Source organism: Vicia villosa, linkage group LG6 (genome assembly GCF_029867415.1).
Source record: "Vicia villosa cultivar HV-30 ecotype Madison, WI linkage group LG6, Vvil1.0, whole genome shotgun sequence".
NCBI lineage: Eukaryota > Viridiplantae > Streptophyta > Magnoliopsida > Fabales > Fabaceae > Vicia > Vicia villosa.
In genome coordinates this window covers 30,727,224-30,744,582 of record NC_081185.1, presented here as the reverse complement: position 1 = coordinate 30,744,582, position 17,359 = coordinate 30,727,224, and the positions used below count along the sequence as shown (strand labels likewise).

The 17,359-nt window shown below is 31.2% G+C and overlaps 1 protein-coding gene across 1 annotated transcript; it reads right to left on the bottom strand.

Annotated features, from left to right (window-relative positions):
• Positions 1-13,240: 13,240 nt before the first annotated feature.
• LOC131609073 (probable inactive leucine-rich repeat receptor-like protein kinase At3g03770) lies at positions 13,241-16,730 on the bottom strand. Its single transcript, XM_058880714.1, has 7 exons — positions 15,103-16,730; positions 14,835-14,968; positions 14,508-14,751; positions 14,209-14,420; positions 14,087-14,112; positions 13,878-13,989; positions 13,241-13,796 (listed from the first exon to the last, which is right to left on the bottom strand). The coding sequence occupies exons 1-7, from the start codon at positions 16,652-16,654 to the stop codon at positions 13,578-13,580; spliced, it is 2,499 nt and encodes an 832-aa protein (XP_058736697.1). The 5' UTR covers positions 16,655-16,730; the 3' UTR covers positions 13,241-13,577.
• Positions 16,731-17,359: the final 629 nt, after the last annotated feature.

Here is a 17,359-nt window from a genome sequence, read left to right as displayed (position 1 = left end):
ATAAACATCAACTCTGAGTTGAATAAGAGATAAACATCAACTCTAGGTTGAGTAAGAGATAAATTCACAACTCAGGGTTGTCAAAAAAGAATATCAACTCTGGGATGAGAAAAAAAAGAAAGTTGACTCTGGGTCGAATAAGAGATAAACATCAACTCTGGGTTGGATAAGTGATAAACATTAACTCTGGGTTGAACAAGATATAGACATCAACTCTAGGTTGAGAGAAAAAAGGAAAGTCAACTCTGGGTTGAATAAGATGTAACTGTCTACTCTGGGTTGAGAGAAAAAAAGGAAAGTCATCTTTGGATTGAATAAGATGTAACTGTCAACTCTGAGTTGAGAGCGAAAAGGAAAATCAACTCCGGGTTGAATAAGAGATAACCCTCAACTCTGGGTTGAGAAATAAAACGAAAAATCAACCATGCTTTAAAAGAAGGGGAAAGTCAACTCTGGGATGAATACGTTAGATAACAACTCTGGGTTGAACAAAAGATAAATATCCACTCTGGGTTGAGAGAGAAAGGAAATTCAACTCTGAGTTGAACAAGAGATAAACATCAACTATGGGTTGAACAAGAGATAAACATCAACTCTAGGTTGAACAAGAGATAAACATCAACTATGGGTTGAATAAGAGATAAATCCACAACTCAGGAATGTCAAAAAGAGAATATCAACTCTGGGTTGGAAACGACTTAAACATCAACTTTGGGTTGAACATGGAAGAAAAATCAACTCGGGGTTGAAAAGAAATTGACCATCAACTCTGGGTTGAGAATGAAAAGGAAAATCAACTCTGGGTTGAACAAGGGATAAGTATTAACCTTGCGTTGAGCAAGAAATAAACATCAACTCTAGGTCGAGAGAGAAATAGGATGACAACTCTGGGTTGAGAGAATACAAACTATGGGTTGGAAAGAAACTAATCATCAACTTTGGGTTGAGAAAGAAAGGAAAATCAACTTTGGGTTGAACAAAAGATAAACATCAACTCTTGGTTGAGAGAGAAAGTATAATTAACTCTGGGTTGAAAAGAAATTGGATAACAACTCTGGGTTGAACAAGAGATAAACATCAACTCTAGGTTGGAAAGAAACTGGATAACAACTCTGGGTTAAGAGAAATGAGGAAAATCAACTATGGGTTGAACAAGAAATGAACATCAACTCTGGGTTGAAAGAGGAAGGGTAAGTCAACTCTAGGTTGAACAAGAGATAACCGCGAACTCTGGGTTGAGAGGGAGAAGAAAAATCAACTCTGGGTTGGACAGGAGATAACTGTCTACTCTAGGTTGAGAGGAAGAGAAAATAAACAATGGGTTGGAGGGATGGGATATCCGTCAACTCTGGCTTGAGAGGGAGAGAAAGTCAACTTTGGGTTGAACACGAGGTAAACATCAACTCGGGGTTGGAAAGAAACTATATAACAACTCAGTCTGACCTGGGCTTGGAGACAAATGAACATAGTTGATTTTGGAAGATGACACCATAATGGTAACTCTGAGTGAACATGGTGGAGTATAAAGTAAAAGCTTTGTAAGGAACTCATTTGATATATATCTATTCGGCTTATGCTTCGCATACATGTTTTGATTTATGCACCTATGGAGATGTAATGCAATGTAATGATTGTATGCAGTGGACTAATGACTGGTCAGAGTTTCTACTTTCTGTGGGGAATATATTGAATGGAGTTCTGGTACTATGTTTAGGGACTAATATAGGGTGGATTCCCCTGCATTGGTGATGATTGGATTGTTGTGGGAGAAATGAAAAGGGTAGGCTCTGGTGCGTTAGAGATTCCCAATGATGGATTGGATTTTGGCCTTTATGAGAACGCAATGATATGCATGATATATGTATGATCATGATGGATGTAATGCTTGTTTCCAAGATAGGGGGAATGGATGGAGGGTGTCCTTGCGGAAATGTTATTTCCTGTGGATAGTATTGGTGAAGGGGTTTGACTTGACTCCTCGACACCTGTCTTGACATCTGATACTTTATTAAAGATGAAGAAAAGAATTTTTACTGGTCTGCCCCAGCCTGCAGAGTCTCTTGAAAAAGAAATCTAATGCGCTTGAATCATGGATATTTGCAATGGTCTTCCCCCCGTGTTGATCATCGGATTGTATGTAATTCCCCAGATTGAGAGGAACTCCTCAACTTAATGGATTCTTCGGATATTGGCTCCATGGATAACCAAGTTTTGCCCCGGTAAGACTACTCAATGGAATTTCACTGTTGAACTTTCCTTGGTATCAAGTACTTACTTTCAGATAAGAGACGATTGTGTTTGAAAAAGATAACAAGGATGCGCTTCACATGTTAATCTCAAAGTTAAAGTTTTTTATTTGTCAAGAAAGACATAGATTGATTACTAGTCAGAATATTGTATTGATACTAACACAAATGACAAGTAATAAATTACGAGTCAGTTTTGACATGATTTTACTGTTTGTATGCTTTCATACAAACCCTGCTTCAATTAGGATTTTGGAGGGTTGTAACGTGGTCTCGTTCATGGTTTTGAGAAACAAAGGATAAAGGCTTAAATTCTACTTAACCCACCCATTCTTCTTGATGTTCTCTAGTCCTACATTCAGCTTGTTTGACACGAGTATTTACCTTTCAGGAAGGATTGTGATGGATGAGGATCCCTATGGTTTTAGGGGAGATGGCAGCCACCCTTTGGTGTTTCTGTTGAAGGTCACAACAACTTGTCCTTTGGAGGGTTTTGATTTTCTTCACTTTGGTGCAGCCAATATGGTTATTGTGAAAACCCTCATTTACTTATGAAGAATCAAAAAATTTTAAACTTAATTTCCTAAACAAAGACAACATTGGATAAAAAACTTAAGCCTAAACTTAAACAAACCACCCTTAAGCTTCAGGGTTAACAAAAAATTCATCTTTAAGCATGTTCATGATTCAAGCTAATCAACTCCTTTTGCTCAACACAAATTAAACACATAAATAAATATGCAAATTAACAATTTAATTTTAATAAATTTACTTCATTAAAATTACAGTAATATCAGGTCCTCGTATTCCTTAGCGTACTGTTTGGATTTGCTCCAAATGAGTTTTCCTTATTTCAGATCTCTTCTTTTTTATTGAATATTGTTCTCGCTTCAGTGAAATGTGAAAAAATGAAGAAAAAAATCAATGTTAGTGTAAAATGAGAATCACATGTCAGTCGTAGCATATGAGCAAAGTGAGAATAAAATTAAAAAAAAGCTGTCGATTTCCGATTAGCTGAAATTTTTGGAGATACTTCTAATTGAGTTCTGATTGGTTGAATATTTATTTGCTAATTTTAAGAGTCCACATGCCCAATTAAATTCGATTCCATTTCCATTAATAGCTAGTCTTTTAGAAAGAGATTTTTTAAGGTTGAGATATTTTTACGTTAGTTTGTTTTTGAATGATGTGTATGTAATACACATTTATTAGGTTCTGCCAAAAAAAATTGGGGCTGAATTCCTTTTGTTCAATACATTATGAATTGTGATTTCCACTTGGAATTATTTTTTCCTTTTCATTGGGTTCATTACATTGTGGTGACTTCAAGCTTTTTTTATTGAAAACATTAGGTATATTCTTTAGATCTCTAAGAAAACATAAATAGTTAATCGACATGCAAATTAACAATTTAATTTTAATAAATTTACTTCATTAAAATTACAGTAATATCAGGTCCTCGTATTCCTTAGCGTACAGTTTAAATTTGCTCCAAATGAGTTTTCCTTATTTCAGAACTCTTCTTTTTTATTCATTATTGTTCTCGCTTCAGTGAAATGTGAAAAAATGAAGAAAAAAATCAATGTTAGTGTAAAATGAGAATCACATGTCAATTGTAACATATGAGCAAAGTGAGAATAAAATTATAAAGTAGCTGTCGATTTCTGATTAGCTGAAATGTTTGGTGCTACTTCTAGTTGAGTTCTGATTGGTTGAATATTTGTTTGCTAATTTTAAGAGTCCACATGCCAATTAAATTTGATTCCATTTCCATTAATAGATAGTCTTTTAGATAGAGATTTTTTAAGGTTGAGATATTTTTACGTTAGTTTGTTTTAGAATGATGTGTATGTAGTACACATTTATTAGGTTCTGCCAAAAAAATTGGGGCTGGATTCCTTTTGTTCAATACATTATGATTTGTGATTTGCCCATGAAATTATTTTTTCCTTTCCATGGGTTCATTACATTATGGTGACTTCAAGCTGTTTTTATTGAAAACGTTAGGTATATTCTTTAGATCTCTAAGAAAACATAAATAGTTAATCGATATGCAAATTAACAATTTAATTTTAATAAATTTACTTCATTAAAATTATAGTAATATCAGTTCCTCGTATTCCTTAACGTACTTTTTGAATTTGCTCCAAATGAGTTTTCCTTTTTTCAGAACTCTTTTTTATTGATTATTGTTCTCGCTTCAGTGAAATGTGAAAAAATAAAGAAAAAAATCAATGTTAGTGTAAAATGAGAATCACACGTTTGTCGTAACATGTGAGCAAAGTGAGAACAAAATTATAAAGTAGTTGTGGATTTCTGATTAGCTGAAATGTTTTGTGCTACTTCTAATTGAGTTCTGATTGGTTGACTATTTGTTTGCTAATTTTAAGAGTCCACATGCCAATTAAATTTGATTTCATTTCCATTAATAGCTAGTCTTTTAGAAAGATATTTTTTAAGGTTGAGATATTTTTACGTTAGTTTGTTTTAGAATGATGAGTATGTAGTACACATTTATTAGGTTCTGAAAAAAAAATGGGGGCTGGATTACTTTTGTTCAATACATTAGAATTTGGGATTTGCACTTGGAATTATCTTTGCCTTTTCATTGGATTCATTACACTATGGTGACTTCAAATTATTTTTATTGAAAACATTAGGTGTATTCTTTAGATCTCAAAGAAAACATAAATAGTTAATCGTTATGCAAATTAACAATTTAATTTTAATAAATTTACTTCATTACAATTACAGTAATATCAGGTCCTCGTATTCCTTAGCGTACTGTTTGGATTTGCTCCAAATGAGTTTTCCTTATTTCAGATCTCTTCTTTTTTATTGATTATTGTTCTCGCTTCAGTGAAAAGTGAAAAAATGAAGAAAAAAAATCAATGTTAGTGTAAAATGAGAATCACATGTCAGTCGTAACATGTGAGCAAAGTGAGAATAAAATTATAAAGTAGCTGTGGATTTCTGATTAGCTTAAATGTTTGGTGCTACTTCTAATTGAGTTCTGATTGGTTGAATATTTGTTTGCTAATTTTAAGAGTCCACATGCCAATTATATTTGATTCCATTTCCATTAATAGCTAGTCTTTTAGAAAGAGATTTTTTAAGATTGAGATATTTTTATGTTAGTTTGTTTTAGAATGATGTGTATGTAATACACATTTATTAGGTTCTGCTAAAACAAATAGGGGCTGGATTTCTTCTGTTCAATACAATATGACTTGTGATTTCCACTTGGAATTATTTTTTCCTTTTCATTGGGTTCATTACACTATGGTGAATTCAAGCTTTTTTTATTGGAAACATTAGGTATATTCTTTAGATCTCTAAGAAAACATAAATAGTTAATCGATATGCAAATTAACAATTTAATTTTAATAAATTTACTTCATTAAAATTTCAGTAATATGAGGTCCTCGTATTCCTTGGCGTACTGTTTGGATTTGCTTTAAATGAGTTTTCCTTATTTCAGATCTCTTCTTTTTATTGATTATTGTTCTCGCTTCAGTGAAATGTGAAAAAATGAAGCAAAAAAATCAATGTTAGTGTAAAATGAGAATCACATGTCAGTCGTAACATATGAGCAAAGTGAGAATAAAATTATAAAGTAGCTGTCGATTTCTGATTAGCTGAAATGTTTGGTGCTACTTCTAATTGAGTTCTGATTGGTTGAATATTTGTTTGCTAATTTTAAGAGTCCACATGCCAATTAAATTTGATTCCATTTCCATTAATAAATAGTCTTTTAGAAAGAAATTTTTTAAGGTTGAGATATTTTTACGTTAGTTCGTTTTAGAATGATGTGTATGTAGTACACATTTATTAGGTTCTGCCAAAAAAATTGGGGCTGGATTCCTTTTGTTCAATACATTATGATTTGTGATTTGCCCTTGAAATTATTTTTTCTTTCAATGGGTTCATTACATTATGGTGACTTCAAGCTATTTTTATTGAAAACGTTAGATATATTCTTTAGATCTCTAAGAAAACATAAATAGTTAATCGATATGCAAATTAACAATTTAATTTTAATAAATTTACTTCATTAAAATTATAGTAATATCAGTTCCTCGTATTCCTTAACGTACTTTTTGAATTTGCTCCAAATGAGTTTTCCTTTTTTCAGAACTCTTCTTTTTTATTGATTATTGTTCTCGCTTCAGTGAAATGTGAAAAAATAAAGAAAAAAATCAATGTTAGTGTAAAATGAGAATCACACGTTTGTCGTAACATGTGAGCAAAGTGAGAACAAAATTATAAAGTAGCTGTGGATTTCTGATTAGGTGAAATGTTTGGTGCTACTTCTAATTGAGTTCTGATTGGTTGACTATTTGTTTGCTAATTTTAAGAGTCCACATGCCAATTAAATTTGATTTTATTTCCATTAATAGCTAGTCTTTTAGAAAGATATTTTTTAAGGTTGAGATATTTTTACGTTAGTTTGTTTTAGAATGATGAGTATGTAGTACACATTTATTAGGTTCTGAAAAAAAAATGGGGGCTGGATTACTTTTGTTCAATACATTAGAATTTGGGATTTGCACTTGGAATTATCTTTGCCTTTTCATTGGATTCATTACACTATGGTGACTTCAAATTATTTTTATTGAAAACATTAGGTGTATTCTTTAGATCTCAAAGAAAACATAAATAGTTAATCGATATGCAAATTAACAATTTAATTTTAATAAATTTACTTCATTACAATTACAGTAATATCAGATCCTCGTATTCCTTAGCGTACTGTTTGGATTTGCTCCAAATGAGTTTTCCTTATTTCAGATCTCTTCTTTTTTATTGATTATTGTTCTCGCTTCAGTGAAATGTGAAAAAATGAAGAAAAAAAAATCAATGTTAGTGTAAAATGAGAATCACATGTCAGTCGTAACATGTGAGCAAAGTGAGAATAAAATTATAAAGTAGCTGTGGATTTCTGATTAGCTGAAATGTTTGGTGCTACATCTAATTGAGTTCTGATTGGTTGAATATTTGTTTGCTAATTTTAAGAGTCCACATGCCAATTAAATTTGATTCCATTTCCATTAATAGCTAGTCTTTTAGAAAGAGATTTTTTAACTTTTAAGGTTGAGATATTTTTACATTAGTTTGTTTTAGAATGATGTGTATGTAATACACATTTATTAGGTTCTACTAAAACAAATAGGGGCTGGATTTCTTCTGATCAATACATTATGACTTGTGATTTGCACTTGGAATTATTTTTTCCTTTTCATTGGGTTCATTAAACTATGGTGAATTCAAGCTATTTTTATTGAAATCAATAGGTATATTCTTTAGAGCTCTAAGAAAACATAAATAGTTACTCGATATGCAAATTAACAATTTAATTTTAATAAATTTACTTCATTAAAATTACAGTAATATCAGGTCCTCGTATTCCTTAGCGTACTGTTTAAATTTGCTCCAAATGAGTTTTCCTTATTTCAGAACTCTTCTTTTTTTATTGATTATTGTTCTCGCTTCAGTGAAATGTGAAAAAATGAAGAAAAAAAATCAATGTTAGTGTAAAATGAGAATCACATGTCAATTGTAACATATGAGCAAAGTGCGAATAAAATTATAAAGTAGCTGTGGTTTTCTGATTAGCTTAAATGTTGGTGCTACTTCTAATTGAGTTATGATTGGTTGACTATTTGTTTTCTAATTTTAAGAGTCCATATGCCAATTAAATTTGATTCCATTTTCATTAATAGCTAGTCTTTTAGAAAGAGATTTTTTATGGTTGATATATTTTTACGTTAATTTGTTTTAGAATGGTGTGTGTGTGTAGTACACAATTATTAGGTTCTGCCAAAAAAATGGGGGCTGGATTCCTTTTGTTCAACACATTATAATTTGTGATTTGCACTTGGAATTATTTTTGCCTTTTCATTGGGTTCATTACATTATGGTGACTTCAAGTTGTTTTTATTGAAAACATTAGGTATATTCTTTAGATCTCTAAGAAAACATAAATAGTTAATCGATTGGCAAATTAACAATTTAATTTAAATAAATTTACTTCATTAAAATTTCAGTAATATGAGGTCCTCGTATTCCTTAGCGTACTGTTTGGATTTGCTTTAAATGAGTTTTCCTTATTTCAGATCTCTTCCTTTTATTGATTATTGTTCTCGCTTCAGTGAAATTTGAAAAAATGAAGAAAAAAAATCAATGTTAGTGTAAAATGAGAATCACATGTCAGTCGTAACATATGAGCAAAGTGAGAATAAAATTATAAAGTAGTTGTCGATTTCTGATTAGCTGAAATGTTTGGTGCTACTTCTAATTGAGTTCTGATTGGTTGAATATTTGTTTGCTAATTTTAAGAGTCCACATGCCCAATTAAATTCGATTCCATTTCCATTAATAGCTAGTCTTTTAGAAAGAGATTTTTTAAGGTTGAGATATTTTTACGTTAGTTTGTTTTTGAATGATGTGTATGTAATACACATTTATTAGGTTCTGCCAAAAAAAATTGGGGCTGAATTCCTTTTGTTCAATACATTATGAATTGTGATTTCCACTTGGAATTATTTTTTCCTTTTCATTGGGTTCATTACATTGTGGTGACTTCAAGCTTTTTTTATTGAAAACATTAGGTATATTCTTTAGATCTCTAAGAAAACATAAATAGTTAATCGACATGCAAATTAACAATTTAATTTTAATAAATTTACTTCATTAAAATTACAGTAATATCAGGTCCTCGTATTCCTTAGCGTACAGTTTAAATTTGCTCCAAATGAGTTTTCCTTATTTCAGAACTCTTCTTTTTTATTCATTATTGTTCTCGCTTCAGTGAAATGTGAAAAAATGAAGAAAAAAATCAATGTTAGTGTAAAATGAGAATCACATGTCAATTGTAACATATGAGCAAAGTGCGAATAAAATTATAAATTAGCTGTCGATTTCTGATTAGCTGAAATGTTTGGTGCTACTTCTAATTGAGTTCTGATTGGTTGAATATTTGTTTGCTAATTTTAAGAGTCCACATGCCAAATTAATTTGATTCCATTTCCATTAATAGCTAGTCTTTTAGAAAGAGATTTTTTAAGGTCGAGATATTTTTACGTTAGTTTGTTTTAGAATGATGTGTATGTAGTACACATTTATTAGGTTCTGCCAAAAAAAAAATGGAGGCTGGATTCCTTTTGTTCAATACATTATGATTTATGATTTGCACTTGGAATTATTTTTGCCTTTTCATTGGGTTTATTACATTATGGTGACTTCAAACTGTTTTTATTGAAAACATTAGGTATATTCTCTAGATCTCTAAGAAAACATAAATAGTTAATCGACTGGCAAATTAACAATTTAATTTTAATAAAATTACTTCATTAAAATTACACTAATATCAGGTCCTATTATTCCTTAGCGTACAGTTTGGATATTCTCCAAATGAGTTTTCCTTATTTCAAATCTCTTCTTTTTTATTGATTATTGTTCTCGCTTCAGTGAAATGTGAAAAAATGAAGAAAAAAATTCAATGTTAGTGTAAAATGAGAATCACATGTAAGTCGTACACATGGGCAAAGCGAGGATAAAATTATAAAGTAGATGTCAATTTGTGATTAGCTGAAATGTTTGGTGCTACTTCTAATTGAGTTTCGATTGGTTGAATATTTGTTTGCTAATTTTAAGAGTCCACATGCCAATTAAATTTGATTCCATTTCCATTAATAGCTAGTCTTTTAGAAATAGATTTTTTAATTTTGAGATTTTTTTTGTTAGTTTGTTTTAGAATAATGTGTATGTAGTAAACATTTATTAGGTTCTGCCAAAATAAATGGGTGCTTGATTCCTTTTGTTCAACACATTATGATTTGTGAGTTGCACTTGGAATTATTTTTGCCTTTTTATTGGGTTCATTACATTATGGTGACTTCAAGCTGTTTTTATTGAAAACATTAGGTATATTCTTTAGATATCTAAGAAAACATAAATAGTTAATCGATTTGCAAATTAACAATTTAATTTTAATAAATTTACTTCATTAAAATTACAGTAATATCAGGTCCTCTTATTCCTTAGCGTACTGTTTGGATTTGCTCCAAATGAGTTTTCCGTATTTCAGATCTCTTCTTTTTAATTGATTATTGTTCTCGCTTCATTGAAATGTGAAAAAATGAAGAAAAAAAATCAATGTTAGTGTAAAATGAGAATCACATGTCAGTCGTAACATATGGGCAAAGTGAGAATAAAATTATAAAGTAGCTGTCGATTTCTGATTAGCTGAAATGTTTGGTGCTACTTCTAATTGAGTTATGATTGGTTGAATATTTGTTTGCTAATTTTAAGAGTCCACATGCCAAATAAATTTGATTCCATTTCCATTAATAGCTAGTCTTTTAGAAAGAGATTTTTTAAGGTCGAGATATTTTTACGTTAGTTTGTTTTAGAATGATGTGTATGTAGTACACATTTATTAGGTTTTGCCAAAAAAATTGGAGGCTGGATTCCTTTTGTTCAATACATTATGATTTATGATTTGCACTTGGAATTATTTTTGCCTTTTCATTGGGTTTATTACATTATGGTGACTTCAAACTGTTTTTATTGAAAACATTAGGTATATTCTTTAGATCTCTAAGAAAACATAAATAGTTAATCGATTGGCAAATTAACAATTTAATTTTAATAAAATTACTTCATTAAAATTACAGTAATATTAGGTCCTCTTATTCCTTAGCGTACAGTTTGGATTTTCTCCAAATGAGTTTTCCTTATTTCAAATCTCTTCTTTTTTATTGATTATTGTTCTCGCTTCAGTGAAATGTGAAAAAATGAAGAAAAAAAATTCAATGTTAGTGTAAGATGAGAATCACATGTAAGTCGTACACATAATGGCAAAGCGAGGATAAACTTATAAAGTAGATGTCAATTTCTGATTAGCTGAAATGTTTGGTGCTACTTCTAATTGAGTTTCGATTGGTTGAATCTTTGTTTGCTAATTTTAAGAGTCCACATGCCAATTAAATTTGATTCCATTTCCATTAATAGCTAGTCTTTTAGAAATAGATTTTTTAATGTTGAGATTTTTTTTTGTTAGTTTGTTTTAGAATAATGTGTATGTAGTAAACATTTATTAGGTTCTGCCAAAAAAAATGGGGGCTGGATTCCTTTTGTTCAACACATTATGATTTGTGATTTGCACTTGGAATTATTTTTGCCTTTTCATTAGGTTCATTACATTATGGTGACTTCAAGCTGTTTGTATTGAAAACATTAGGTATATTCTTTAGATATCTAAGAAAACATAAATAGTTAATTGATTTGTAAATTAACAATTTAATTTTAATAAATTTACTTCATTAAAATTACAGTAATATCAGGTCCTCTTATTCCTTAGCGTACTGTTTGGATTTGCTCCAATTGAGTTTTCCTTATTTCAGATCTCTTCTTTTTAATTGATTATTGTTCTCGCTTCATTGAAATGTGAAAAAATGAAAGAAAAAAAATCAATGTTAGTGTAAAATGAGAATCACATGTCAGTTGTAACATATGGGCAAAGTGAGAATAAAATTATAAAGTAGCTGTCGATTTCTGATTAGCTGAAATGTTTAGTGCTACTTCTAATTGATTTCTGATTGGTTGAATATTTGTTTGCTAATTTTAAGAGTCCACGTGCCAATTAAATTTGATTCCATTTCCATTAATAGCTAGTCTTTTAGAAAGAGATTTTTTAAGGTTGAGATATTTTTACGTTAGTTTGTTTTAGAAGGATGTGTATGTAGTACACATTTATTAGGTTCTGCCAAAAAAAATGGGGGTTGGATTCCTTTTGTTCAATACATTATGATTTTTGATTTGCACTTGGAATTATTTTTGCCTTTTCATTGGGTTCATTACATTATGGTGACTTCAAGTTGTTTTTATTGAAAACTTTAGGTATATTCTTTAGATCTTTATGAAAACATAAATAGTTAATCGATAAAAAAACAAACAAATAATTTAGATTAATAAACCAACAATAATTTAGCAAAAAAAGTTTAGAAACATGCAAATAGCAGATGATATAAAAAATGAAGCAAAAGTAGTATCTCATTTCAGATAAATTAAAACATATCTGGATGTACCATCATGAAATTCTATATGGTCGGTCTCATTTTAGTTTTGGAAATTTTTATTCTACCTCGTCATAGATATGCAAAAATTAACAAATAAATATTTATGAAAGCAAAAAAAAAATAATCTTCAAAATTAAAATAGATTTGAAAGTTACTTGAAGAAGATAAATTAAAACATCATAAAATGCTACATGGTCTCATTTTAGATCTGAAAGTTTTATTTCCACCTCAGTATAGTCTAGATCTGCAAAAATTAACAAATAAGTATTAATGAAAGGCAAAAAAAAAAAAAACTTCAGAAAACAAATAGAATAACGGTTGCATGTTACAAGGCAACATTTTTCATAATATGTGTCTGAAAATGTGCAAAAGGACATTTTTCAATGAGTTTGTATGAAAGAAGAAGAAGAATAATCAAGAAGTGGAGAAAGAGAGAAGGCAATGAAAAAAAAGTAGAACAGATGGGTAGTGAAGAAAGAGAAACACAAATGCATTAAATGAAAAAAAGTATGATAGGAGAAAGGAAATATTATAATAATAAGCAATTTTTTCAAACTAAAAATATATATTATAATAAATCAAAATATGTAAGATATGCAAATATTATAAACCAAAAATATATATTATAATAAGTCAAAAGTATGTATGATATGCAAATATTTCAAACCAGTAGTATTTTCCAAGCCAAAAATGAATGGAAGCTTACAAAAACATCCACGTGGTGCATTGGTGAGCAAGCAGGACAATTATGGTATTTCCAGAGCATATACTTTTCTTATATGATAGATAGATATGCATTCATTGTTATTCAAAATTCATGATCCAACATGTTCTAAACCAAAACTATGACATTAATTGCCCATTCCTTTATATTCATGGCCACCTTGTTGTAGAAATTGATCATTTGCTTAATTTTAAAAATAGAATCAGGTTGAGATTTATGATTTTGGATTTTTGCAGGTCATAGTTAGGAGTTGTTCTCAGTGTTCTGCTGCAAAAATTTGCAGGTCATAGCTAGGCAACGCGGCGCCATTGCTAGGAGATCAGGACCGAACTTTGAATTACATGCCTACTCGCTAGACGATGCTAGTTTCCTTGTCAGTCAAGGTACATGATTAACTTGTTAACTAAAACAATGGCTAATTATTTTCAAGGTATATGAATCCTAGCTAGATCCTTCCTATCAAAACTCCAGAAAAATTAAGGAAACTGTAAAACAACTATACATTTATAATTGCAATCAAGTGACCTAGGAGGATATAGAATGCTCTGCATCTGCTGAGGCTTGAACTTGAGCTGCATATTGTAAATTCCATAACACATCTTCAAAAGAAGGCCGAGATGAAGATTGTGGAGAAATGCATTTCGTTGTGATGGATATTACGATTGATAATGACTCTTGACAGCAACTCGTCAACACGACTGGATCCACAATTCTTTTTCTGCCATCATGACTGTCAAACGATGCCTGCGGTACACAAAACCGTCATGAATTTCAGCGATAAATCAAAAGGAAAAATGACGCGGAGATTTTTAAGAGCTTTTTTACCCTTTCATTAAGAAAAAACGCTTCTCCTTTCTCACTTGCAATTGGTCCTGCGAGTGATTCAAACAATATGAATCCGAAATTGTAAACATCATCCTCCAATTCTTCCCTTAAGCTGCAAGAGAATCAAAAGTACAAAAATGTGTTGGTGTTTAACAATTCAGTTGCAAGTTATTGCACCAAAGTAGAAAAACTCCAATTTTAAGACATACCAATATTTTAGTTTCTCTCCGTTTACCTGTAAAATACATAGAAACCACCGGAGTCACTCTATGTAGGATAAAAAACAACAGACGAAAGTTAAGAATCTGAAAAGTAACGAAAGAAACAATACCTCAATATTTTCGATCTCTTCGGCAATTATGGACATACCATAATCGCTTAGCTTGGGAAAGCGATGTTCATCAAGTAAAATACTGTTTGTCTTTAATTGGTTTCTAAAACAACCTGGTTTCATACCAGTATGTAAAAAATGAACCGCCTTGGCAACTCCGATTAAGATTGATAATCTATCAGACCATTTTAGCGCCTTATCGAGTGAAAATTCTGCATGTTTAAATAGAGCATTCAATACAGCACATTCTGATGAAATTTATGCATTCGTAAAATTGTATTGTGAATTGTGATACTAACCTGACAAATGTGTACGATAATCGCCATTTTGCACATACTCGTATACAAGATGAAGTTTCTGGGGACTAATACCCTCTTTTCCTCTACCATCAATACAATGACCCAAAAGACTAACCAAATTCGGATGATGAAGCTTCGAGAGTAAATCCAACCTAGCTTTGAGATTTTGTATCGACAACTTCTTTCTTAGAGCCAATGATCTTATCATCACATAAGATCCATTCTCTAGTTTACCTTTGTACAGCTGAAATGAAGCAAAAATACTCAGATGATTATAGAAAACTATTCAATATTCATCGAAGAATATTTTGCGTAATCGAACGATACCTTTCCTATGGATCCTTCACCTATATAAGTTGACAGATCGAAGTTTCTTGTGATTTCTTTCAACTCTTCAATCGAAAAGTGTCTACATGTTGTAGTAGTTTGTGTCCCTAGCTTCATTTTTTGAGAAATATACCCTTAAATAAATAGAAAATAACACATTACTAATTATCGAAGCTCTTCTAAATAGTCTAATAAGCGCTTATGTCAGTCGATAAACTCAAATAAGCCGATCCAAACACGCTGAATATTGCTTAGGGTTTGTACTTACTTGCACTAGCAAGGAGTTCAGAGGAAACTCCTGTTGTCGAGTTATTATTATTATCTTGAACAATCTTTGGCAACATCTCATGCCTATAAATCTCTCTTGAATGAAACTTTCTGTAAAAGAAAACTCCAAAAGCTAACAAGAAAAGAAAAACTACAACAATGATAGCAATTGCAGCATCAATTTCCCATCTCCAAAACTTGATCTTTCCTGAACTAGATTCTTCACAATAAGAACCGTGTTTCTGATTCTGATTCTGATTCTGATTCCGAGGTTGAGAATTAACAGACAAACAGTTTCCACCAAATCTAACAACTCTTCTATCAGATATACTTTCCAAACAAGAAGGAAGTAAACCACTTAACAAGTTACCAGAAATATCCACAAAACCAAGCTTGCTCCCACATTTCAGCTTCTTTGGAATTGAACCACCTAGCACATTGTTTGCCAAATTCAAATAACTAATGTTTCTCAAAGAAAACAACGACGACGGAGGAACCCCGGATAGACGGTTCGACGAAAGATCAAGATTCTGAAGCTGACTAAGTTCACCAAACTGACTAGGAATCTCACCTGAGAACAAGTTCCTACTTAGCAACACCGTGACAACCGATTTCGGCATCAACGGTACCTCAGAATCAAAACCATTTTCCATCAAATCCAATACATGTAACCTCGAAAGCGCGGTGAGATTCGGTAATTCACCAGATAGTTCATTGTGTGACAAGGAAACATCAGTAAGGCTCTTGATTTTGCATAGTGAAATAGGGAATGAGCCTTTTAACTGATTGTTCTTGAAACTCAAGATACTTAAATTAGACAAAGGTTCAAAAAAATCAGGCATTGTGGTGTTGAAATAGTTTCCATCAAGTGTTAGTATTTGAAGATTGATCAATGTAGCTATCTTTGGTGGAATGGAACCAAATAAGAAATTGGAACTCAAATCCAAAACTTGAAGGAAACTAAGCCTATGAATTTTATCAGGAAGTGGACCCCAAATTCCTAAAGAAACCAAACTAAGTACTCTTAAAGTTGTTAACCTTGTCAATGTTGTGACAAAAGAGTCAATAGAGAAAGATTTGGAAAGTGTTTGGTTTGGAAGTGCAAAGCCATTGAAACTGGAAACCTTTCCATGTTTGATGGTTTTGTCTCCCATGATTTTGAGTTCAGTTACTGAATTGCCCTCACATTTAATACTCAAGTGATGAGATGGAGTGAGGGTGCAAAGGTCAGTATTGTAATTATGGAAGATTTGTAAGGAGGTAGGGTATTGGAGATACTTTGTTAACTGTAGGAGGACTTGAGTTTGAGAGAATTGTAGCTGATGAGTAGTGTGGATGGAGAAAAACAAAGAAAGGAGAAAGAGGTTGAGATGGAAATAGAAATAGAAATATCTCATTGAAACTAGCAAATTCAAGAGGAGAAGAAAGAGTGAATAAAAAAATAATAATACTTGAATGAGGTGAAATGAGAAAGGAGAGAATTTATGGTGCAACAATGAACAATAAGTAGACGTGAAGGCTGAGAATGGAAGTAGTTGAAAAAACAGTAGCATTTGGTTTGGTCATTAAATATTTAACACTCCTAACCCATGGGTTGGTCTTCTCTCTCAAGGTGACAAAATTAATAAACTAACATTAGTTTTCATAAAATGTTTAAAAAATTTATAAATAACATTTCTCGTATTTATTGTTATAAGTCGTTTTGAACTTTTCATACATATTAAAAAAATAATAATAATTATTGTATGAAAATGAAAAATGGAGATAGTATTCTAAAATAATTAAATATTTGTGATATATTGAATGAATGTTGAGATGAAGATAATATAAAAGAGCATTGAATGCATCATGTGAATTTGGGGTCCTTGGCTTTAATGCGAGAATGACAGCACAAGAGGCGTGATAGAGTAGAGAAGAAGACTGGATGGTGCCTGGTGGTGTAGGAAACAACAACCTACAGACACCGGATGTTGATAATGGACTTTCAGCCTAATCAATTTTTCAAGTACTCCCTTGGTTTGTTGGTGTTGGTTGTTTTAAACTGTCTGCAAGCATAGAATTTGAAGCAAGATTGCAGAAACATCTGCGTGGGCCCACTCACTAATATATTTACTTTTTATTTAAATTATTTTTACTTTTTATTTATTTTTAATTATAATCAAAGAAGCATTATTCAGAAGTACAATAGAACAAGACAAGTACACATAAATAAAAAATAAACAACCAACATGACAATTACACCGGTCAGTGTAGCATTC